Source organism: Ailuropoda melanoleuca, chromosome 1 (assembly GCF_002007445.2).
Source record: "Ailuropoda melanoleuca isolate Jingjing chromosome 1, ASM200744v2, whole genome shotgun sequence".
In the NCBI taxonomy this organism is placed as follows: Eukaryota; Metazoa; Chordata; class Mammalia; order Carnivora; family Ursidae; genus Ailuropoda; species Ailuropoda melanoleuca.
In genome coordinates, this window is record NC_048218.1 from 89,767,745 (window position 1) to 89,792,175 (window position 24,431).

Below are 24,431 nucleotides of genomic sequence, written 5' to 3' on the forward strand. Positions count from 1 at the left end.
GTATTTCTGTGTGATATTAAAGACTGCTTCAGGTTCTTCAAAAAAATTATCAATTAGTAAATTTTTGAGGTAAAAAGACAGACCCTAGAGGTTTCTTCTTAATCATAAAGCAAAATTAAGAGGGGTGAAATTACTTCATGAAAAATAATTCTCTAAAATTAAAGGTCATATATTCCTAGAGAGTTTTTGTATTATGTGTGCAATCCATACATAGGTGTATGTGTGTAATTTTGCTCCATAAAAAACTGAGCAAAATAGCAGCACTTTTTACAGAGATTTTTAAGTTACTAAGCTATCTAAATTTATTGTTTCAGAGGTTAAAATACCAGAATGTTCAATAACAACAAAGAAACATGCACAAAAAACACCAAAAATTGAAGAGCAGGTGTAAATAAAAATGGTAGTAAAATGTAGTAAATCAACAAGGTGGTAAAATGTAGTATTTAAAGAGTTAGGTTGGTAAAGTATTACCATTCAGGTGATTACAAAGATGATTTAAGTAGATAGTATAAAAGCTTACATTTTCTTCAAGTGAAACGTTTATGGTTTGCCATATTAAAAAGCATGAATTCTATATCAATGCCATAAATCTTAAGATTAAGAATCAGATTTGGAATAAAAATCTACTTTACATCAAAATAATTACTATTCTTTAAAATGATCATTTTCATAAATAGGAAAATTTCTAATGGGATTGATTTGTTCTGGACTTAAGAGTAAATTACCAAGCAAAAACTGTTTTTATGTGTCAACACACAAGGAAACTCTATTAAGCCCAAATTGTTGTGAATTCAAAGCAGTTATGAAATTGTGAATTCAAAAGTCCCCGCCCACCTAATAATGATTCAGAGAAGAAAGAATACTTTCTTTTTTCACAAATACAAATTTCAAATAGCTAATAAGCTCACATTAAACTTTCACGAGGCTTGTTTCCATTACTGGTTGGTATATCTCCTAATTCTTCACAAATGTCAAAGATGACTTGGATAGGACTTTTTTTGAAATTTGAAAAATCAATAGTTCCTTCTAGCATCTCTGAAAAACTAGCTCGTGAGGCAGAATGACGGATAGATCGAAACCAGGAGTTTTGAGAGCGCCCACCAGTAGAGTTTGAGCGCTGTACATAAACACGCTTAGTAAATCCAATTACATTGCTTGTGGAAACAGAATGGACAATCTGTTAGAACAGAAATAAGCAATTGAGAAGAGGACATCAATGTCTTAAAGTTATTTTAGGCAATTCTTATTTATATTATCTACATGAAAGTGACAAAACCATCATAATTTTCTAAAAATTTTCTGTAAAATCCAATTACATTCATTTGAAAAGCAATGCTTGTAATAGTTACATAGTTATATAGATGCAGGAAATAAAGAAGGGACAGTACTTTGGCCTAACTGTATTTTGTCCATTTTAATTCATTTTCATTTATTAAATTTCTTTGCATATATTTATATTATCAAGCACAACTTCCCTCTCATTGGAACTTCCTCCAAAATTTGTATAAACATACTCATCGATTCAACTGTAAGTCTCTGAGTTAAGACTTAGACTCAACTGGCTTTTAAAAAGTAAGAGTTATTGAGTATTAAGTACCTTATCTACAAATTTTATAAAATAAAAGGTTATCACTCACTATGTGCCAGGAACTGTTCAAAGCACTTCACATGTATTAACTTATTTAATCCTTACAACTACTACTTTAAATTCATCTTACTGATAGTGAAATTGAAACAGAGAGATCTTTAATAACTTGCCAAAAGTCATACAGCTAGCAAACAGCAGAGACAGGATTTCAACATGTGAGTTCCGGAGTTCACGCTCTTAACCACTATTCAAACTGCCTCTCATTAGATAATCACATCGCACGAACGTGTGTTTGTGTGTGTGTGTGTGTGTGTGTGTGTGTGTGTGTGTGTTTAGTCCTTATAGTAACACTATATGTTTAAGTACTATTAACCTCTTTGTTCTTCAGCTGCAAAAATGAGGATAAGAGAATAAGAAACTTGCTGAAGGACACACAACTAAGTAACAGGCACTTGCTTTTCTTAACCTTAGTAGGTTAGATCAATAATAACTTTACAAAGAACAGATACATCACTCACATACTTAGTGACAGTAATAAATGTTAGAAATGTTCCTAATATTAATGAATAATTCTGACATCATTAGGAATTTGAATTATTCAGGAAACATTTAAAAATATGTACATATGAATTAGAATCCATATCATACTTCAGCTTCAGATGTTATATTCTACTCATCACAGAAATAGTTAAAAAAAGACAAAAAAAAACTCTCAAGCAAGGCTATATTATTGCAGCCAATCTCCAGAAACAGAACCATCATTATTTACATTAGTTAAAGTGACAGGCCTAAATGAAACATGTTTCTTTTCTTAGATTTTTGAATGTATCTCAATCCCAATAAAACTTCATATCAAACTATACACTAAGTATGTCTCTAGTTCATTAAGTGAAGTTTTTCTCAGTTACCTTTACCCAATAAAGAGGCTAAAAGTTTAGAGATTAAAAAAAAAGGAGAGTTATTAAGACTTCTATCTTCAAAAAGTTAACAAATTTCATACCAACTCCATAAATGTGAGTAAGTCATTTAGCCCATTAGATCAAAGTCACTTACTGCTAATGATGATGTGCTAGACAGACGACTCATTACATGCTTGTCATTGCTGGAAGGACTTCTTCCCTCCACTGAGCTTTGAGATGTCATAAGGGCCCTTCGCAGAGCTCTTTTTGGAGTTTTTGAGAAAGAGAATGCTCTTGTAACCTAGAGTTAAAAAGAGTTACAATTAATTAAACATAGATAAATCTAATACAACTAATAAGAACATAAACAATGCCAAATACATGTGAAATTTTTCTACAAATAGTAGATGAAGACTTAAAATTCTTTGGACAAAACAGTAAGAGAATGAAGTAATATATTGTAGACTATTCCATCCTGCATTCATAAAGCACTATAGCCCAAAGGGAGAAAGAAAGCAGGAGGAAAAAACCTGGCCTGGGAGATTAGAAAGCTGGGTTTTTATCGGATTCTGCTACAATGTAGTTGTGAAATCTGTAATCCAAGGCCACTTGAACCTCAATTTATTTATTAAAAAAGTGAAAGAGCTCATTTGAATCATATTCAATGTGTTTATCTAGTATACATCATACATACTAAATTCTGGGAGATACAAAGATGGTTAAATAAAGCAGAAGGCCTACCCTCAAAAGCAAAGAAAACAACAAAAAATTGTAAATCTAGCAGATGATGGTTGCAAATTTTGCTCAAAATAAAAATTCTAGTTCTACTTTTTAAAAAACCCCATTACATGGGGTGCATGAATGGCTTAGTCAGTTAAGCATCTGACTCTTGATTTTGCCCCAGGTCTTAGTCTCAGAGTCGTGAAATCAAGCCCCATGTTGGGCTCCATGTCTAACATGAAGCCCACTTTAAATAAAGAAATAAATAGATAGCCCCATTACTAACATTCCTACATAGTCCTCAACTCTGATAAGTAAGAAGGGAAGCAATCTTCATCATTAGGAGACAAATATACTTATGGTCAGGAATAGATCCCAGGTCTCCCCATCTGTCAGTGCCCTTTGCTGAAAAATATCAAGGGCAATATTTAAGATCAATGTACATGTATCTATATCTAAACCACCACCAGGACATTTCTAGTGAAGCATGGGGCACAGAAGCATCACTATAACAAGAATGGGAGGGATAACAAGTTGTCTTAATTACCGTGCAAAAGAATTTGCTGAACTAAAACTATTATCTCTATGGGCCATTTCCTAGAACGAAGAAAACAGCTCTGCTAGACTATCCTTATACTGGTGTTTATGGCATTATTATTTTAATATACTCTGAAAAATACATTTTGGAGATACGTTAAATAATAAACTCACTAAGACTCACCTTTTTTGAGGTCTTTTTTATTGCTCTAGATGCTCTACTCAATGTACTGTCCATATCTTTAGTGTTTACCTCAAAGGATTCTGGATCAGTACTGTAAATAAGATTCTCCTGTTGAAAAAAATAACACTTTTTTATTATTTTGAAATAAATAAGTAAAACAAAATAAAAATACATAACTGTTTCTAAAATCAAAGCTCTAAGCACACGGGAGTGTATACAAATGAAGCTACTCAGGTTTTTTATATGCTTGACATAATTTCAACTCTGAAATGTACTAATTTAAGGACAGTAAAAAATTAGCATTCACTAAATGAAAAATTCACTGCAAGGACTATGGACACCAAAGCAACTGAAAGAACCCAATATAAAATCTTTTTAACAATGTTAAAACCAACAAGTTAGAAACTTAGTGGACATAATGCTTGAGTATAAAGTCTACTATAAAACCAACATCAAAAAGCAATGTCCTTGAGATAATCTCAAATTAAAACTTAGACTTTTTCCTTTCTTCCTCAACCAACATCTAGATGGATTCTAAATTGGAGGTTCTGAACTTGTTATCAAGAGCTCCTAGGAGTCGCAACGGATAGAAATAAGGGGTATGCAACCTCCCTGAAATCATGTGCAAAACTCTGTGTGTACATAAATGCAAAGGACAGTGTATGGAGGCATAGGCTCATAGTTTATGTAACATTCTAAAAGGAGTCAAAGACTTCATATAGGCCAAGAACCACTGATCAAAATTAACCTTATATGAGACAAATAATCTCCAAGTAATCCAAAATATCACTTGCTCAAATTACATTTGGGCTTTTCAAAAAAAGCAGGTGAGACAAAATGTTTTTGCACACTCTTATAACCAATTTGCACTTAAAACTTATAGATCTAAGAGCCATGAATCAGTAAGTTCCCCTGCTGGTCTAGCACTGTTAAGACTATCCCCCACCACTGTCATTCTGTGGCTAGACAGAATTTTATACAACCTTGTGAATATTGGTTTTTCTGAAAATGTTCTCATATGCAAAATGTAGAAAATATCTGTACACTTAACCCACAGGAATCATGAAACAAGATAATGCACAGTAGTCCTTTGAAATAAAATGTTAAACCCCTTTGCAAACAAATAGTCTTAAATGTTATATTCTACAATTATAAATGCTTGCTTTCACTGTTTACCACTGACATCCACATAGACAGGCTTGGTTTTGCCCAAGCTTCCTAAAACAAGCAAATCCGCCCTGCCTGCTTCAGACACTCTCTCTCCATTTGCTAAAAGACTCAGTCACTTATTTAACCCCAATCAGGTAATAATACTTGTAATCATCAGTAACTTTTTAAAATGTTATCATTTTTCTCCTGAGTCCAAAAAAAAAAAATTACTTCCATTATAGAAAATTTGACAGAAAAATTTAAAAATAAAATAAAATTACCCACAAGTGTCCTGACCATTTGCTATTTACATTTAAACATACTTCCTACATATATGTTTATATGCATAAATGTTTTATTTTAACAAAATTGGTGTGGTTCTATTCAGTTTTATATCTTATATTTTTCAATTAGCTGTGTATTACAGCTTTTTTCCATATCATTAGATACTCAAAGGAATTACTATTAATGAACAGATGATAAGTCTCTTCTGATTACATGAAAATTAATTTTATCATTTATTTTTTAACACAAAGTGCCTCTGCTTTCTTCTTGTTAAGAAATAAATATCATAACATCAAAAAAATACTTAGGAATAAACTTAATCAAAGAGATGAAAGACATACACTGTAAACTACAAAATGTTGTTGCTGAAAGGAATTAAAAAAGACACAAATAAGTGGAAAAAAATCCTGTGTTCATGAATTTGAAGATTTAATATTAACATGTCAATACTACCCAAAGCAATCTATAGCTTCAATGAAATCCTTATCCAAATCCCAGTGACTTTTTTGCAAAGAAAAAAAAATTCATTCCAAAATTCATATGGAATCACAAGGACCCCAAATAGCCAAGACAATCCTGGAAAAAAAGTATGAAGCTGGAAGTCTCGAACTCCTTGGTTTAAAAACCTACTACTAAGGGGCACCTGGTGGCTCAGTTGGTTGAAGATCTGACTCTTGATTTCAGCTCAGGTCATGATCTTGGGGTCATGGGGTTAAGCCCCAGTCGGGCTCCTCCCTCAGCGGGGAGGAGTCTGCTGGAAAGTCTCTCTCTCTGCTCTCCTTCTGCCCTTTCCCCTCCCCTGACACTCTCTCTCTCTCTAATGTAAATGAATCTTTAAAAAAAAAAAAACAACCACCTACTACTATAATCAAAATGGTACTGTACTGGCATAAGATATAGAATAGAACGGAATAAAACAGAATAGAGAGCCCAGAAATAAACCCTCATAGAGTATGGTCAAATGATTTGACAAGGGCATCAAGACTATCCAATAGGAAAAGGACAGTCTTTTCAACAAATGGTGCTGGGAAAACTAGACATCCACAGGCAAAAGAATAAAGTTGGATCCTTACCTTACACCACACACAAAACTTAACTCAAAATGGATGAAAGATCTAAATAGAAGAGCTAAAACTATAAAACTCTAGAAAACAAAGAAAACATGTCAAAAGCTTCAAGACACTAGGTTTAACAGTGCTATCTTGGATAAAACACCACAAGCAGAGGCAACAAAAGAAAAACAGAAAATTAGACTTCATAAAAATTGGTAAATGTTGTGCAAAAGACACTATCAATAAAGTAGATGGCAATCCACAGAATGGGAGAAAATATAAATCATATATCTGATATATCTGAGAAGGGATTAATATCCAGAATATTTAGAGAGGGGCGCCTGCACCTGGGTGGCACAGCGGTTAAGCGTCTGCCTTCGACTCAGGGCGTGATCCCGGCGTTATGGGATCGAGCCCCACATCAGGCTCCTCTGCTATGAGCCTGCTTCTTCCTCTCCCACTCCCCCTGCTTGTGTTCCCTCTCTCACTGGCTGTCTCTATCTCTGTCAAAATAAATAAATAAAATCTTAAAAAAAAAAAAAAAAAGAATATTTAGAGAATGCCTAAAATTCAACATCAAAAAAACCCAAAAACCCAACCAAATTCAACATTCACCACCTACACCTATATTTCCTTACAGATTTTTGAAATGGTTTCACTTTTAACTCGTGAATCTACCTATAAACTTATATGGATATAAGGTTAGAATATACATCTAACTCTCCCTGCTTATTTAACCAACTATCGTAGCACCATTATGTTAACAATCTTATTAAATTGTTAAAGTACAACATTTATCATACAATAAAGTCTTATTTCAAGGACATTTATCCTTTTCATTGTGCAGAAGTCTTCTGATCATTGTAACTTTAAAAATACAATGTAATATCTCATAAAAGAAGTACTGTTCTTTACTTTTTCATGGTTGTTTTTTCTTTAAAAATTATCTTTGGAATCATTCTGTCAAAATCCAGAAATTTCCTGTAGGATTTTATAAGAACTACAATGAATTGACATCTTTATGCTAGTCAGCATTCTCATCCAGGAACATCATAGATTTCTCTGTGAAGTATTACATAGTTTTCTTAAAATAAAAAACTTTCATTTATTTCTTACAAGGCTATTCCTAGATTTATACTAAAATTTCCTACATTTATACCAAGTTTTATTGGAACAAGGGGTCTTCCTTTCCTATACTTTCTAGTTGGTTACTGCCAGCATAGAGAAAAACTATTGAGGGGCACCTGGATGGTGCAGTCGGTTAAGCCTGAAACTCTTGGTTTTAGCTCAGGTCGTGATCTCAGGGTCATGAAATCGAGCCCTGTGTTGGGCTCCATGCTCAGCGGGGAGTCTGCTTAGGACTCTCTCCTCCTCTGCTCGTGCCCCCCCCCAACCGCCAGGGTCTCTGACTAAAATAAAAAAGTCTTAAAAAAAAAAAAAAGAAAAAGAAAAGGTCTTAATATGTATTTATGTTTCTATTTGGCTAAATTAAGCTGTTACACATTCTAATATTTTTCAGTTGGTTCTTGTTAATTATCTAGATAATCATTTGCAAAATAACTGAATAGTTAACATCTCTTGACAATCCATGAGAAACAAAGCAGTCAGGACTATGATTCAAGCTCTGCCTATCCCTGAGTCTCCCTCATCCCCATTCACATACACCTGCAAGGTTGTGCATTAAGATTTCCTACATCTTGTAATAGAGGGATCACGTTTCCTACATTGCTATACAGATGACACCAAAAACTAAGCGCAGCTGTAACTTCAGTTTTATGAATTGATTCTGTTCTCATTTCATTTTAAATTTTAGTTTCATTTGATTTCATTTCATATTGGCTTTCATTCAACCAACAAATACATATTAAAAACCTATTTGACAGAAGTTTTTTAGGTTCCTAGCTGCAGAGGCAAATTCAGAAAAAGGATGTTTTGACACAAATATTTTTTCCTTCATGACGTTTTGTTTTCAAAATACAAAGTAATTCATCAATGCTTACTCTAAATTGATCAACCCAAGACATTTTAAAAAAATTAAACACTGAAGGGGTGCCTGGGTGGTGCAGTCAGCTAAATGTCGGACTCTTAAGTTTCGGCTCAGGTTGTGATCTCATGGTTGTGAGACTGAGCCCCGCACTGGGCTCTGCGCTCAGCATGGAATCTACTTGAGATTGTCTCTCCCTCTCCGTCTGCCCTTCCTGCTCATGCGTACACAGTCTCTCTCTCAAATAAATAAATTAATCTTTAAAAAAAATGAAACACTGAAAGATCCAATAGAATTAGGTGGGACACAATTAGAAGCTATAAGAAAATTAATTTAATAAAAGTGACTGGTTACAAAACTAACATATATATCAAAGATTAACCTACATACAAAACAACTAGAAAATAACTTAGCTAAAATATCTCATTTATGAACAGAATTATAGAGAGAAAATTACCTAGGAATACATCTAACCAGAAATCCATGTGTCTACACTCTTTTTTTTCTGTAAAGATAGACAAAAGTACCAAAAGTTGCACTGCTGAAAAAAAGACTAGTGGGACAGATGCATATATTTTACTGGACTATATTTTCCTCTATTTGATTTTTTCTTATGTGCAAATATTATTTTTCAATTTAAATTAGAGAGTAAAACTCATAATATGAATATAAAACTAAATCCCTAAGCAGTTGCTAATAAAGAAAAGAGATTCTCAGTCTTTCCTATTGCTATCTTAACTATTATTAAGCATATAATAACAACCTATGAACTGAAAAGAGAGCAGATGGCTTCCTGTTTTCTCTTAATGAACAAATAAATTACTTCTAATTTGGTTAGGGTAGATAGATATGAGGTTTTTTACATTTCTAGAAGCTCTGGGTTCAGAATGACTGAAAGAGTAAGCATCTAGGTAGTTCTAGTGGCTGAGAAGACAATATAACTGTTTGCTAAGATGTAAAAAGTACTTCCTTTAGTTCTCTACACAGAGGAGGGTAAATAGGGAAAATCACAGACAAAAATGTAAACTAGGAGAAACTTATCTTCATTATTCCAAGGTTTTTTCTATTAGTCTTCTTGTCTTATCAACAGTTCCCATTCTCTCTTCCAAATATTGAAAAATCTTATTGTGGGGGTACTGTCATGACCTGGTCTTTCCCCAGGTTTTTCCTCCCTCTCCCTCGCTGAGGCTTCCCAGACAGGCACTTTGGCAAGGGACTGGACACTGAGACTATCTAAAGCCACAGGGAAATGGTGGGAAATTCACCATCATCATTGCCAGAAAGAGTGAGTTATGGCTTTGTTCTTTTCTTAAGCTTTCAATTTGGCTTCCTACTATATCTTGTGTGGGCTTTTATTCCTGAATCTTGGCTAAACTCCTTCAGCTTAACCTATTGGCCTCAAAAACACTGGGCAATTGCCCTGCCCGTCTACCTCCTCATTACTATAGTAATTGGTTATGTACTCTTATTTGGAATAAACCTGATGAGTACCTCTCCACTCAACTACATTTATACCATCACAGACAACTATGCTAAAAATCAACAACAGAAGAAATACTAAGAAGACGCCAGCCCAACCTTAAGAGATATTCCTATTAGTGAAGTAAACTAAATGTTCTTTCTTGCGGTCAAAAAACTTGATGTCAAAAAGTAAATTGTATGAAGACTAACACCAAGCATTTAAAGTTTTTGATGAAATAATTTTGACCACAATTATTTTGACTATCTTTTATAATACCAATACTGAAATGTTAAAAAAAGTTGAACTTGTCTTAGATTAAGTTCCATTAATATTATAAATGTTCTCGAGGGGCGTGTGGGTGGCACAGCGGTTAAGCGTCTGCCTTCGGCTCAGGGCGTGATCCCGGCGTTATGGGATCGAGCCCCACATCAGGCTCCTCTGCTATGAGACTGCTTCTTCCTCTCCCACTCCCCCTGCTTGTGTTCCCTCTCTCACTGTCTGTCTCTATCTCTGTCAAATAAATAAATAAAATCTTTAAAATAAATGTTCTCGAATATTAGTTATTAATAGACAGAGTAAATAAAATACTGCATTACCATATACCAGACTTTTTAAAAAGGATCAGTAAAAGCAAGAAGTCCCTCCAAAAAAACCCTTACTCTATTCCTCTAAATTTCCAAAATAAAATAAAAATAAAATTTATACCAGAACTAAAACTCATTTTTAATAACATAGTAATATAATTCTAAAAACATTTCATGATTTACTCAACATATCTCAAGATTAAAGGCTAGAAAGGGAAGGAGTTCTTCAATAAGACCCAAATCCACATGTACCTAAGACTAGTTCTAAAGACAGATCTGCAGAATTTAAGATAAGAAAGTAGTAATCAATTTCTCCCACTGAGAGACATAATACTAATTTCAGGAGAAACTGAATCTCATCTACAGATTTATTCATGGGTGTTAATTCAAAAGAAGTTTTCCAGCATTTCTTACATCTAAAGCTAATGAGCCTACACACGTGAGTTATGACCGTTTTTTCCCTAAACACTCCTTTCCCACTAGTCCTCAAACACAGATGCTAAAGAAAAAATAACTAGTATCATGGTGTACCCACCCCCCCTTAGCTTGTGCCTCAGTGATTTCCTCAAGCTCTATAATCATATTTATAGCTCAGAGCTTCTGTTTTGGCCAAATTAAAGTAGTACCAATAACAGATATTTATATTAACAACTATTACGTATGGCTAATAACCAGCAGAATAATTGTAAGTACAAATCATATTGACTCCATTATAAATATCATCAGCTCAGAAGCAAAAACTCTTCTCATATATGTTCTTTCAGTCTATTCTTCATGTACTTAGTTCTTAAACTTGTAAGTAGAATTTCTAAGAATAAATATTGCTACTCAAAAGTGGCCAGCAGTGATTTGACTAAGATATAAAAACTTGATTTTTTAGAAGAAATATGAAGAATTAGTAGTAAAAGAACTGAACTGTAGCGCTGGGCATTTAATTATCAAGTTACTTCCTCTAAACAATTCAAAGTAGGAGGAGTAAAAGAATAACATTGCTTAAATCCACTTGTAAATACATTATAGTTTTGAGAGTGGAGACTGGAAATCTGCAATAGCTTCAGAAAGCTACCATCTGACCTCAGGCAATATAGGAACCTTAAGAGTATGGACCATGCATTTAAAGGTTACATGTTGGCAAGAGACCAAAAATACAAACCTAAGTATTCTCAGAGATAAAACTCTCGAAAGATTAAAATTCTAATCTTTATATTCTAAATTAACAGAATATGGGACACCGTTTTCATGGGGAGAAAAGCTATACAAAAAGGTTTAACCAAGAATCAGAATACATTGATTCTAATGTGAGCTTTATGTTCTTAGCCTTAATTCTACATGTAAAATAATGAAATTAGATCAGGTTTTATTTCAGGTCAAAAATTCTTAAGTCATTTATGAAACAGTATAGAACAAAACAGTTGTATTTTTTTTACTCCTCATTAAGTAAGCTCCAATTGTTTAGGGAACCCAAAATGTGTAATAGAAGGACAAAAACTACTGATTGAAAGAATCGAGAAATTTTTATCTTTTACATTGTGCGTGCGTGTGTGTGTGTGTGTGTGTGTGTGTGTGTGTGTGTGTATGTAGAAATACTTTATCTTCAACAGGCAAATGTTATCAAATGGTTAAGACATCAACTCAGGGCTTTTTAATATTTACTATGTATAATATTTTCAACATGGGAAAGAGCTCAACTGAAGTCAGTGAGAATATCTCAATTTACAAAATATTTCCCCGTAACAAAATTTCACAACTTGAAAGAATTTTGTGGTTGAAGTGTAAATCAGGACATAGCTAAACGTTTGCTGCCATCTTGTGGCTAACATATGAAATTTTTCCATTAGCTGTTCCTATTTTAGTTACAGAATTATTAGCCATTCTGTGGCTACTAATTCAATAGATTGTATTTTAAGGAAATTTTTCCATTAGCAGCACTGTAGTATTATGGTTATAAATTTGGAAAGGACTGCATAAGCCATCTAGTCTGACATGATAAATGTAGGAATAATTTCTACAACAGGCAGTCACTATACTACAAGGATCCATTTTATATGTGCATACTTAGAGCTATGAAAAAAAAATCCTCCTACCAATGAGCACTTCTGTAAGCTTTATAACAAAGCTGTCCCCATCATTTTTCTAGCCAGCGCTGTTATATGCACTAGCCTTCTGTGAACCTTTTTGTGGAACAATCCTTTATTTATAACATATTTGGCCCACAGAAATTAAAAAAACAAAAACAAAAACAAATCATGCTGGATGAAGTGTTCTGTAAATAACCATTAGGACAAATTAGCCAATCTCAGGATTTTATTATTTGGTTTTCCCTGCCATGTCATTTATTGAAAAAAAAAAAGAAATTGAAATCTCCTGCTTTTATATATATATATATTTAAAAAGGGTCTGTTAATTGTTCTCAACATTTAGGTAGGAGGTTTTAATCAAACATTACCTACTCTATAAACCATTATAATTATACCTCAATAGGCTTCAATGTCAGACTTAACTATGATAAAATAAACATGTTATTCCAATAGGAACGTCCAAGGCAATCTCCGATATAGTACTACTCTACTGAAAAGGGTCGTTTATCAATACATTCTCCTTTATCTATGTCATTTGTACAAAGATGAAGGGGTCTATACCTGTCTATCACATGTCTCTCCCATATATAATGAAGAAATCAAATTATCTGTTAAGGTATCTAGATTTCATCCAGATCTACTACAGGCTTTCTGATTTCTGTGCATCATTTAACTTCAGTAATCTGATTTTCTCATGTATCTGCACTTTAAGCTGTATAAGATAATGATATATTCATAAAGGTATCTGATTTTCAGGGGTTGGGCTGAGAAAACTGGATTGGCAGCTTGCCTGACAAAAAACAACTTGCTACAACTCACCTATTGCTTTCAACAAGATAAAGGAACAATAGAACAAGATGCCCTCTATTTTACAAATAGCCAGGTCAAAGAACACCAATAAAAACCACAGGGTACATTAGAACAAGTCCCAAAAGCCTCACTCAGTCAGAAAGGCACAGGGGCTATTAGGCTTTGAGGACCTATCTGTAAGCTAGGGACTCAAAATGTCTCATGTGTCTATACTTTTAAAAATCTTTTACAAAACAACTTTTTAAACCAGTTTTCCTCAATTCACATAAAACTAAAACTCTCCTACATCCATAATTACCGAGTCATTAGAAATGTACAGAGTTAGTCTGAACGCACTGCAATGAAGTTAAAACTTTCATTATGATAGTCATTTAAGAACTTACAGCGTCTGCTTTACAAATGGTATTGGCTACATGTCGACATAGCATCTTTAGCCAGTTTTCTTTTGGAAGTTCCTCTGATGTCATCTGGAAACTGAGCAGCACATTTGCCCGCTCTGTTGGTGGCCTCACAAGCAAGGCAAAAGCATTATGGCAATCTAGGGTTCCAGAATAAGTATAAACATTAAGTGTTAATCCTTGGAAAATGATAGATTTATTCTAGTTTCCCCAGAGCAACAAAATTCCAAAGAAAATATCTCTTCTTCACCCTTCCCATCCCTCTGTTTTAACTGGACTAAGAACATCATCATTAGTAGTAAGTACCATGTGAGAAACCAACAATGATAATTTACTGATATTAAGTAGTATTTTCTATGAAATTTAATATTTTCTGAGACAGTTTTTTTGAATTAGATTATACCATTTCTTAGAATTCCAGAATTTAAGTTCTAAATTAAAACGGTATTATAAGATTAATTTTGATAACTTAAATCAAGTTCAAAGAAATAAAATATCCAAATATCAAAACTGTTACAAAACGTTTTGGGACCAAAATGATAAAACAGAACTTATTTTAAACAATAATTAAAATCTATAATTCAAATCCAAAAATATGGAAATGATTTAAATAAATGCACTATTGTAACCCTTAATAAATCCAGAATCTGACAACCAAATAAAAATAGCAATATAACTTGCTGTTCAAGTTTTCTTTGTTTCTCATAATCTCAAAGTTTTCCATCATTACAGGACAGGATCAGTAATGGAGCCAGCTTACACTGTAAAAACATTACATCTAACATCTAAAATATGGCCATGCACACACATCACTGCCAATTAAACAGTTGATACTGGTTTTGGTAGGTATGAACTTTTGGTAATTTCAGGCCTTCAGAGAACCCTCCCTAACACCATGAAGGTTGAGTAAAAACTCTCCTTAATACACATCTGACCCATGTTAATTCTACCATATTTACTTTGGGTATATTTATTCAGGTACTTCTTTCCTGGTCATATCTTGAACATATTCCTAGCAATGCAGCCATTGCCAACAGGGAAGGAATAAGATGCAGAGCACAGGTAATAAAGTGTTGATTTCTTTTGGATTCTGAAGGAAGTAAGTTATGTTGTGGTAAGAGGCTAGGTTAGGGCACTATCTTGACATAACCATTTAAAAGCTCTTTGTCCCTTAAGGGATGAAGATACCCCAAAGGCTGAGATAGCATTTTCATTTGAGAAAAATAAGCTATCAAGTAGGTTCCTAGAGAAAAACTGGGATAAAATATAAGAAAAAGTACTTTACCAAAGCTAACCAACTGTATTTAAAGATAATTTATCAGTTTAGGGGTGCCTGGGTGGCTTAGCTGATTAAGCGTCCAACTCTTGATTTCAGCTCAGGTCATGATCTCAGAGTTGTGAGATCAAGCCCCATCAGGCTCCATGCTCAGTGGGGAGTCTGCTTGAGATTGTCTCTCTCCCCGCTCCCTCTACCCCTCCCCTTGCTCAAGTGAGGCTGTAGATCTCTCTCTCCCTCCCTCAAATAAATAAATCTTAAAAAAATTTTTTTAAAAATAATCAAGCAGTTTTAAAAAAAACAAAAACAAAGGGGAGTGAATCAAACCTACAATGAATATAAACTATTTTCATTTAGCCAAACAGTTTATCCAGTGAGCATACCTTCTGTTTCTCTTATGTCCAGTACCTTCTTAATTTGAGACAGAGGCATTAGATGAATATGCTTAAGAGAAGCTGGGGGTCGGGTATGGCCAGGAGGACTCCTAAAAGTGCCAATAACTTTGTGTCGTTTTCTTGCTATCTGATTACAGAAAAAAATAATTAAAACAATTAAAGACCAAATACTTAAAAATTATACTAATCACATAAATCTACATGTGATTCATTTGACTGTCATTCCAGAATTACTATGTGATAAGAAGCAGAGCTACCACGTGACAAATTCATACATGTATGTAATATGTGTAGCAGAAATACTCATGCGTATATGAGAAGAGCCTAAAAGTCAGGATAACAGACCAAGGGACAAGATCTATGCAACTTTTTCAGTTCAGGGTATGTGTAGTATTTTTCAGTCTTTTGTGACATTACTGACCAATAAAAATACCATTTTTTATTAACCTCACTACAACAAAACTCTGCGTTTAACACAAATCAAGTTTTGGTGAGATTTTATTACACCTGTAACTGCACATGGTTGGTTCTCTCAAAGTCCCTTGTATTTTATACTTTAAATAATAACGTATATAAGAGGACAGCACTTCAAGAGAAGTAGAAAAGGATAAAGTACAGACTTTAAAGAAAAAGGAAACCCATCAAATTACTTCAATGAAACCAACAGCAAGCTACCCAATAACAGAAAAGTCAAAGGAGTCTTCTGGTTAATATTTGTTTTATCAAAATACAGGCTTTTTTTTCTGAGATAAAGGAAAATACGCATCTTTATATTTCCCATTAGACTGTTTAGTTGTTTAAAAATACACTATTGGGGCGCCTGGGTGGCTCAGTCAGTTAAGCGTCTGCCTTCGGCTCAGGTCATGATCCCAGGGTCCTGGGATCGAGCCCTGCATCAGGCTCCTTCCTCAGCGGGAAGTCTGCTTTTCCCTCTGCCTCCTACTCCCCCTATTTGTGCACGCTCTCTCTCCCTCTCTCTGACAAATAAATAAATAAAATCTTTTAAAAAATCAAAAAAATAAAAATACACTATTAAGAGTTGGAAAAGCACACAAAGATGACCCAATGTACCCACAGAATTAATATGGGGGAAATGCTTTAATAGATGAGAATTTTAGAATTATAATCATTGCACCCCATCTGATATACTAACCACTCACTCACCCTAAAACCTGCTGATTCAAGCAAGAATCAGGGGATCACAATTCATAGTAGTAAAAATCAAGTTACCCTATTCTTCAACAAAATACTGGCTCCCTCTTTGCTTGAAAAATCTCCTTAAATTTCAAATTATTTTGTGGATCTTGAACAAACATACATAGAAATGGAAAGCTCCTAAAATTCTTGACCTAAGCATTTATTAGCATGAAAATAACCTAAATTTTCATTTTGACTTGGATGTTAAGTCATGAAAATTTATCATACTTCTTAGTATTAGGCCTTCTCTTAAAAGCATTCTATTAATGGCATTAAACCAACAAATGGTCTCCAAAAAAAGTGATTAAGTTAGCTCTACATTAACTTGTACATTATACTTCAATCAAAGCTTGGCTTTAAATATTCAGGCAAGTCACACAAATCAGCAGTGTTATTATACTACATTAAGTACAAATTTACCTCCAGGCAGTCATTGAAGAGAAAGAGAGTTACTTGCTCTCCTCTGTCACAGGGGTGTTCACCTAGAGAAATTGTTTCAACTCGCTGGACTAAGCTTCGGTGAGAAGACAAAAGATTAGCCTGTATAGAATGAAAATATTAATAAAAGAGATCACTTGGTAGTAATCTTTTTAGTTATCATTTAAAAGAAAATGGTGCCAGGGTGCCTGGGTGGCTCAATTGGTTAAGCGACTGGCTCTTGATTTTGGCTCAGGTCATTATCTCAGGGATCCAGCCCCATGGTGGGCTCAGTGGGGAGTCTGCCTGATATTCTTTCTCTCCCTCTCCCTCTGCCCCTCCCCACCCTCCAGAATAAATCTTAAAAAGAAAAGAAAAGAAAAAGATGGTGCCAAGATTCCTTTTATATTAAAACTACAGAATCTAAATAATAAGAAAGAAAATAAATTGACAATCATCAAAAATGAATACTTACTGGGCATCCATCTACTTCATAAACAACATCAAATATTTGCTTTTGGGCTTCTGTTTTTCTCTTATCCTCGTTAATATGGCTGAAAAATTAATAAGTTTAGTTTTAAAACTTCAACTTTTAAAACAATAAACTATGAAAACTGCATACAAAGATATCTCATGTCACAGAAAAAAGATCTTCCATGTGAGTTTATCTTAATTTTGACAACTGAATCAGTTAAAATGTTTCCTAAAAGTAGCTCAGTATATTTAAAAAAAAAATTCCATAGAATCCTTCAGAAAATTTTTTACTATCTTCTTTCTATATTATTATTATTTTTTTTTTTACTATACTCACTATATACTTCCTAAAATACATTAAACTTGTACAAACTTCAGGTTAACAGAAGTTCTAAGTGTAACTTCAGTTAAGGTTTTATGTAGGTCATTCCCAAGTCATATGCTAATCATTTAATTGAAACTAAGACTACTGTTTCAATACAAGATGAAGAAAGGAGGAAAGGATACACCTTATTCCTGAAACAACCAAAAAGCCATCAAGATATACAGAAACAGGGTTGGGGCACCTGAATGGCTCAGTTGGTTAAGTGTCCAATTCTTCTTGATTTTGGCTTAGGTCATGACCTCATGGTCATGAAATCAAGCCCGGCTCTACTCCATCCTGGGTGTGGAGTCGGCTTGGGATTCTCTCTCCCTCTCCCTGTGTCCCAAACACTCCCCTAGACCCCCCCCCACACACACAGGGTGCTCTCTCTCTTGAAAGAAAGAAAGAAAGAAAGAAAGAAAGAAAGAAAGAAAGAAAGAAAGAAAGAAAGAGAAGGAAAAGAAAAGAAAAAGTAAAAGAGGTTGTCAAGACACTGGGAAGTCAATTCCTATGTGACTGGAGACAAATAAGGCAAGCCCAACTTAATGCTATCTATAAAAGACAGACTTTAGATTCAAAGACATAAATAGGCTGAAAGTTAAATGATAGAAATCCTCTACCCAACAACAAAAAATACACATTCTTCTAAGTGTATATGGATCATTTTCCAGGTTAGGCCATAAAATAGGCCTCCAAAATTCTGAAAGGATTGAAATAATACAAAGTATCTCCTCCCACAACAATGGAGTAAAATTAGAAACAACAAAAGGAAACTGTGGAAATTCACAAGTATGTGGGAATTAAACAGCACACTCCTAAATAACCAATGGGTCAAGTAGAAATAGTAAGGAAATTAGAAAATACTTAGGAAAAAAACAAAAACACAATATACGAAATTTATAGTATATGACTAAAGCAGTACCTATAAATTTACAGCTATAAATGCACATCTAATAAAAAAACAATTTCAAATCAATATAAGCATGTTAGGTTATTGATTTAAGATTATTGATTTAAGATACCAGGGGAGAAAAGCAAAGTAAATCTAAAGCAAGCAGAAAGAAAGAAATCATAGACTAGAAATTACTAAAACAGAGAATACAAAAAATAACAGAAAAATCAACAAAATTATTTGGCTCCTTGAAAAGATTGACAATATTGACAATCCTTTAGCTAGGCTGGCCAAGAAAAAAAAACGAAGACACAAATTACTAAAATCAGGAATAAAAGATGGGACATCACTACCAACCTTACAAAAATAAAATGGATTATGGGAACACTATGGACAACTGCATGCCAACAAATTAGATAGCTTAGATTTAATGGACAAATTCCTACAAAGACACAAACGATAGAAACTGACTCAAGAAGAAATAAAAAGTCTGAATAGATCCATAACAATAAATTAGTGATTTTTAAAGCCCAAATGGCTTCACCGATGAATTCTACCAAACACCTAAAGAATTAATACCAATTCTTCCCAAGTTCTTCCAAAAAAGGAAATAACTTTCCAAAGTGGTCTATAAAACCAATATCAGCCTGATACCAAAGTCAGAAGACATGACTAGAAAATTGTAGACCAATATCCCTTATGAATATAGACACCAAAACCGTCAATGAAATACTAGCAAATCAAATCCAGCAACATAAAAAAGATGCAGCATAACCAAGTAAGATCTTATCGCAGGAAATACAAGCTTGAGTAAAGAAGCAAGAATCAATAAATGTAATACACACACCAACAGAATAAAGGACAAATACTACATGATCACTTAAATAGACAGAGAAAAAGCATTTGACAAAATCCAATGCCCCTGCATGATAAAAAAACTCAACAAACTAGAAATAAGTAAGAACTTCCTCAATCTAATAGAGGGAATCTATAAAAGTCCCAAAGCTACTATCACACTCACTAGTGAAAACCTGAATGCTTTCCCCCTAAAATCAGTTACAGGACAAGAATAGGATGTTCAGTCTAACCTCTTCTATTAAACATTGTAGTGGAGCTTCTGGCCAGTGCAATAAGCACGTGAAAAAATGCTCAACATCATTTGTTGTTAAAGGAAACACAAGTCAAAACTACAATGAGTATCAATAGACATACACATCTATTAAAATTTCACAAATTAAAATAACCACGTGAGAGTTGGTAAGGACACGGAATCACTGAAATTCACCATATACTGTTGGTAGGAAGGTGAAATAGTACAACTACTTTGGAAACAGTTTCGCAATTTTTTAAAAGTTATACATACACCTACTACATGACCTAGCCATTCCTACCACCAGGTATTTATCCAAGAGAATGGAAAGCATATATTCATAGAAAGACTTGTTCACAAATGTTCATACCAGCTTTATTTGTAAGAGCCAGAGACTGGCAAACAATCAAAATTTCCACCAACACATGAATGGATACATCAGTTGTGGTACATCCATACAATGGACAACAATAATAAGCAATGCATACAGCTGAATAAAATATAAACATAAGCAAAAAAACATGTGTAACCCTTTCAGCAAAAACAGAAACTGTTATTTGCTAATTTGAGCATTATTCTATTGTTGGACCCTCTCTCTAGAGCTAGTAAAGTCTCTAAGAGCTCCTTTGCAAGTATTTTAAGAAACTGTTTCATATAGAAGCACCTCAGGGAATCTCAGAAGTCATTTAGCTATATCTATTAAACATGTTGATGACAAAGTCCAAAGAGTTGAAGTGCCCTCACCCTCCATGAGGCAAACAATTAATTGCAACAGTTTTCATTTCTGATTATAATAATCAAGAAAGATCATTTCTGGGGCTCCTGGGTGGCTCAGTCAGTTAAGCATCTGCCTTTGGCTCAGGTTATGACCCTGGGACGGAGCCTCAAATCAGGCTCCCTGCTCGGCCTGTCTCTCCCTCTCCCTCTGTCGTTCCCCCTGTGTGTTCTCTCACTTGCTCTCTTGCTCTCAAATAAATAAAATATTAAAAAACAAAAAAATTCAAATGTAAAAAATAAAAAATAAATAAATAAAAGAAAGATAATTTTTTTAAGTTTATTTACTTATTTATTTTTAAATAATCTCTACACCCAACTTGGGGCTTGAACTCACAATCCCTAAGAAGATACACAGACACACACACACACAGAGCCATCAAAAAATATTACTTAGCCATCAAAAAAATGAAATCTTGCCACTTGCAATGGCATGGATGAAACTAGAGGGTATTACGCTAAGCAAAATAAGTTAATCAGAGAAAGACAATTATATGATTTCACTTGTATGTGGAAGTTAAGAAACAAAACAGAGCATAGGGGAAAGAAGGGAGGGAAAAAATAAAATAAGATGAAATTAGAGAGGGAAACAAACCATAAGAGGCTCTTAATCATAAGAAACAAACTGAGGGTTACTGGGAGCGAGGGGGATGGGGTAACTGGGTGAGGGGCATTAAGGAGGGTATGTGATGTAATGAGCACTGGGTGTTATATACAACTGATGAATCACTGAACTCTACCTCTGAAACTAATAATACACTATATGTTATTTAATTGAATTTAAATTTAAAAAAGATCATTTCTGATTAGAGCTATGTCTCCAAGTTAGACCAACAGTAATTAGCCTAAGTTTAACAGTCAAGCACCCAAGTCAATTCCACAGGATTCATACTTTTAATACATCTCCAACCAACCCTACCAATTTATACTCCATTAAATTCAAGGTAATAAACAAAAAGTCAAAAGTAAAAGTGAAAGAAGTATTATAAATCTTTTCTTTTTATTTCACCACGGTCAACTTCCTGAGTTACATTTGGGTAGTTTAAATGAAGACAAGAACATGCTATGACTGGAGGTATATGAAGAACATGTCCAAAAGCACATTTATTACATTACTGAATTTCTAAATCATTGTTACTTTCTATGCATAATAGTTTAATACCTTAAGAAAAAAATGTTTTTGATTAATCAAGGTATTCTTACAATACTCCTCTTTCATCATTTTAATGTGAAAATACGCTATTAGAAAAATAATTAAGAGGGGCGCCTGGGTGGCACAGCGGTTAAGCGTCTGCCTTCAGCTCAGGGCGTGATCCCGGCGTTATGGGATCGAGCCCCACATCAGGCTCTTCCGCTATGAGCCTGCTTCTTCCTCTCCCACTCCCCCTGCTTGTGTTCCCTCTCTCGCTGGCTGTCTCTATCTCTGTCAAATAAATAAATAAATAAAATCATTAAAAAAAAAAAAAGAAAAGAAAAATAATTAAGATATCACTTTGCTAATGACATTTTTCTCTCCATTTATGATTCTAATTGTCATACAATTCCATTTTAATCCAGGAATCAATAAGAAATTGAAATAATGCACTTACGTCATTACTTCCTTTAGTGATCCAATAGCTTTTTCTAGAGTGCTTTTGTCAGGATTTTCTTCAGCTGTATGCTTCTTAAGATCTGTTATGATAAAATGTTTTTTTCCATTATTAGAAAAATAGTAGTAAAAAAACCCCAGTAGTTTTTTATCCAAGACTTCAAAATACTGTCCTTCTTGGAGCGCCTGGGTAGCTCAGTTGGTTAAATGTCTAACTTTGGTTCTGGTCATGATCTCAGGGTCCTGGGATAGAGCCCCATGTCGGGGAGCTCAGCGGGGACCTGTCTGCTTATCCTTCTCCTTCTGCCCCTCCCCCTGCTCATGGTCTCTCTCTCTCTAAAAAATAAATAAAATCTTTAAAAAAAAATGCTGTCCATCTTGATATAGGTTGATTTATTTTTAAAGGTATTATCTAAACTTTGCTTCAAAAAAATTTTTATGCCATGTTCTCTTAGGAGCTCTCTTCTTACACATTTGTTAAGGTTTCCACATTTTTTATTGACTAAATTTTCAGAATATAGATAGATTTTCTTACACTGCCATCTCACTTCCCTTTTAGTAAAGCTTGGGGACACCTAGGTTCCTCAAGCTCTCTCCAAAGTGCTGAATGAAAACACACAATCCTCAATTAGCTGAGAAGTCACTGTATGTTATATTTCATGTTGGGGCCCAGGGGTCTATCACAGAGAGCATTCAGTAACCTTGAAAGCAGGTTTTGTTTAACTTAGAGGTTCATGACATACTGATACTTTGACTCTTATCCAGGTTAAGTTCCTCATGCCATGTTCCATCTCCATGCCAGGTTCCCTAGTACTTGCCCATCCAGTCTCTGAAGTTGGAATGTTAGGAGAAAGGCTTAGAAATTATTTGATGGATTTCTACATGTACTTAATGAAAAAATAATGAAGATAAGTAAATAATCAAAAAAAATGCCTCGTAAAGTTAAATCACACTGCTTTGTTCATGTAGTCTCATAATCTTAAAAAACAGGACAGCTTTTAAAAATGGGGGAAATCATCTTATAAACTAACTATTCTAACCTACATTAGATATCCTTTAAAAAAATGATCAATTTTTTAAATTACTACAATTCATCTATTACCCAAAATATTTTAAAGAGAAAAAATAGATTAAACAGTCCCAAAATTAGCCTCCTTATCTGCTGCTATCCATACTAATGTGCTTACCATTTGGGTATCAAAATACTTTATTACAAACTTATTCCTGTTTGTAATTTAGTTTTCACGCTCAATTTTAAAAATATGAAAACTGACCCTGTCCTAAAAATATTCACTACTTTAGTCAGCTAAATGTAAAGGCATATACATATGCTTTTCTTTTGCTACAGGCAAAATTTATTTATAAAATTTAACTGTAAAAAAATAAAATTAACTCTCTGTTTAAGATCTAGAATAAATGGATGCAGGCTTCAAGAGTGTTCTGCACAATCTAAGAAAGCAAGCAAGCATTAGACCAAGTATACAGAACTTTTAAAGATTCAGAGAAGGACTAAATAAATTGAGACATGAATCATCTCTCGTCTTGCGATTTCATGGGTGAGTTTTGTTTACATGGATGTAAACTGATTTTGAATTAATGACACACCATGAACTGTAAGGCTTTCCGTAGAGAAACAAAAACTAAAATAATAGTCATTGTAATTGATACGGTAACAAAGCATTTTAGGAGACTGAATTATTGTAGTACCTGTGATTTTAAGATTATCCATAAAGATATTTTCTATGTAAGACATAAACTTCTAATGCTGAAATCTAAGAAAACTATGAAAATGAAAAGAATCTCAAAATTTTTAGAGCAAAACAATTCCATAAAAAACAATCAAAATAGTCTGAAAACAGTCCAGACAAGTACCATTTAAAAGTAACGCAACACTGGGTAACCTCTGTACTGGTCGAATGAGAAGTTCAACAAGGCTTTGCCGTCCACATTCTGGTTTAGCTTGATTTATCTGAAAGGAATTAATTTAACAATAAAAAAAGGTTTTCTGCAAAGATTAAACACCTTACATTTATTAGATTACACCTTAGTACTAGTGCCCTGAAAAGAACTAATAGAAGAGATGGGATAGCAGTTGTTCTCTGGAAGACTACTATGGTTGAATAATCTTCCAGGACCTGAAATGACCTCCTGGCCACTCAAGGATTAACATCTTAAACACAAAGTGAGTTTCTCTGCACACTCCTATAAATTCCATCGTAAGTTTCTCTTGAGTC

At 34.0% G+C, this 24,431-nt stretch overlaps 1 protein-coding gene and 1 pseudogene across 1 annotated transcript in view; one reads left to right on the forward strand and one right to left on the reverse strand.

The window, feature by feature from the left end:
- Positions 1-926: 926 nt before the first annotated feature.
- ECT2 (epithelial cell transforming 2) overlaps positions 927-24,431 on the reverse strand; it is a 58,351-nt gene continuing 34,846 nt past the window's right edge. The window contains 10 exon segments of the mRNA XM_034662728.1: positions 927-999; positions 1,001-1,177; positions 2,642-2,788; positions 3,929-4,036; positions 13,716-13,870; positions 15,390-15,528; positions 17,019-17,138; positions 17,491-17,569; positions 22,199-22,280; positions 24,070-24,166. Coding sequence (XP_034518619.1) covers positions 955-999; positions 1,001-1,177; positions 2,642-2,788; positions 3,929-4,036; positions 13,716-13,870; positions 15,390-15,528; positions 17,019-17,138; positions 17,491-17,569; positions 22,199-22,280; positions 24,070-24,166 — 1,149 coding nt within the window. The 3' untranslated portion in view covers positions 927-954.
- On the forward strand, positions 9,648-10,052 carry LOC105238647 (annotated as a pseudogene).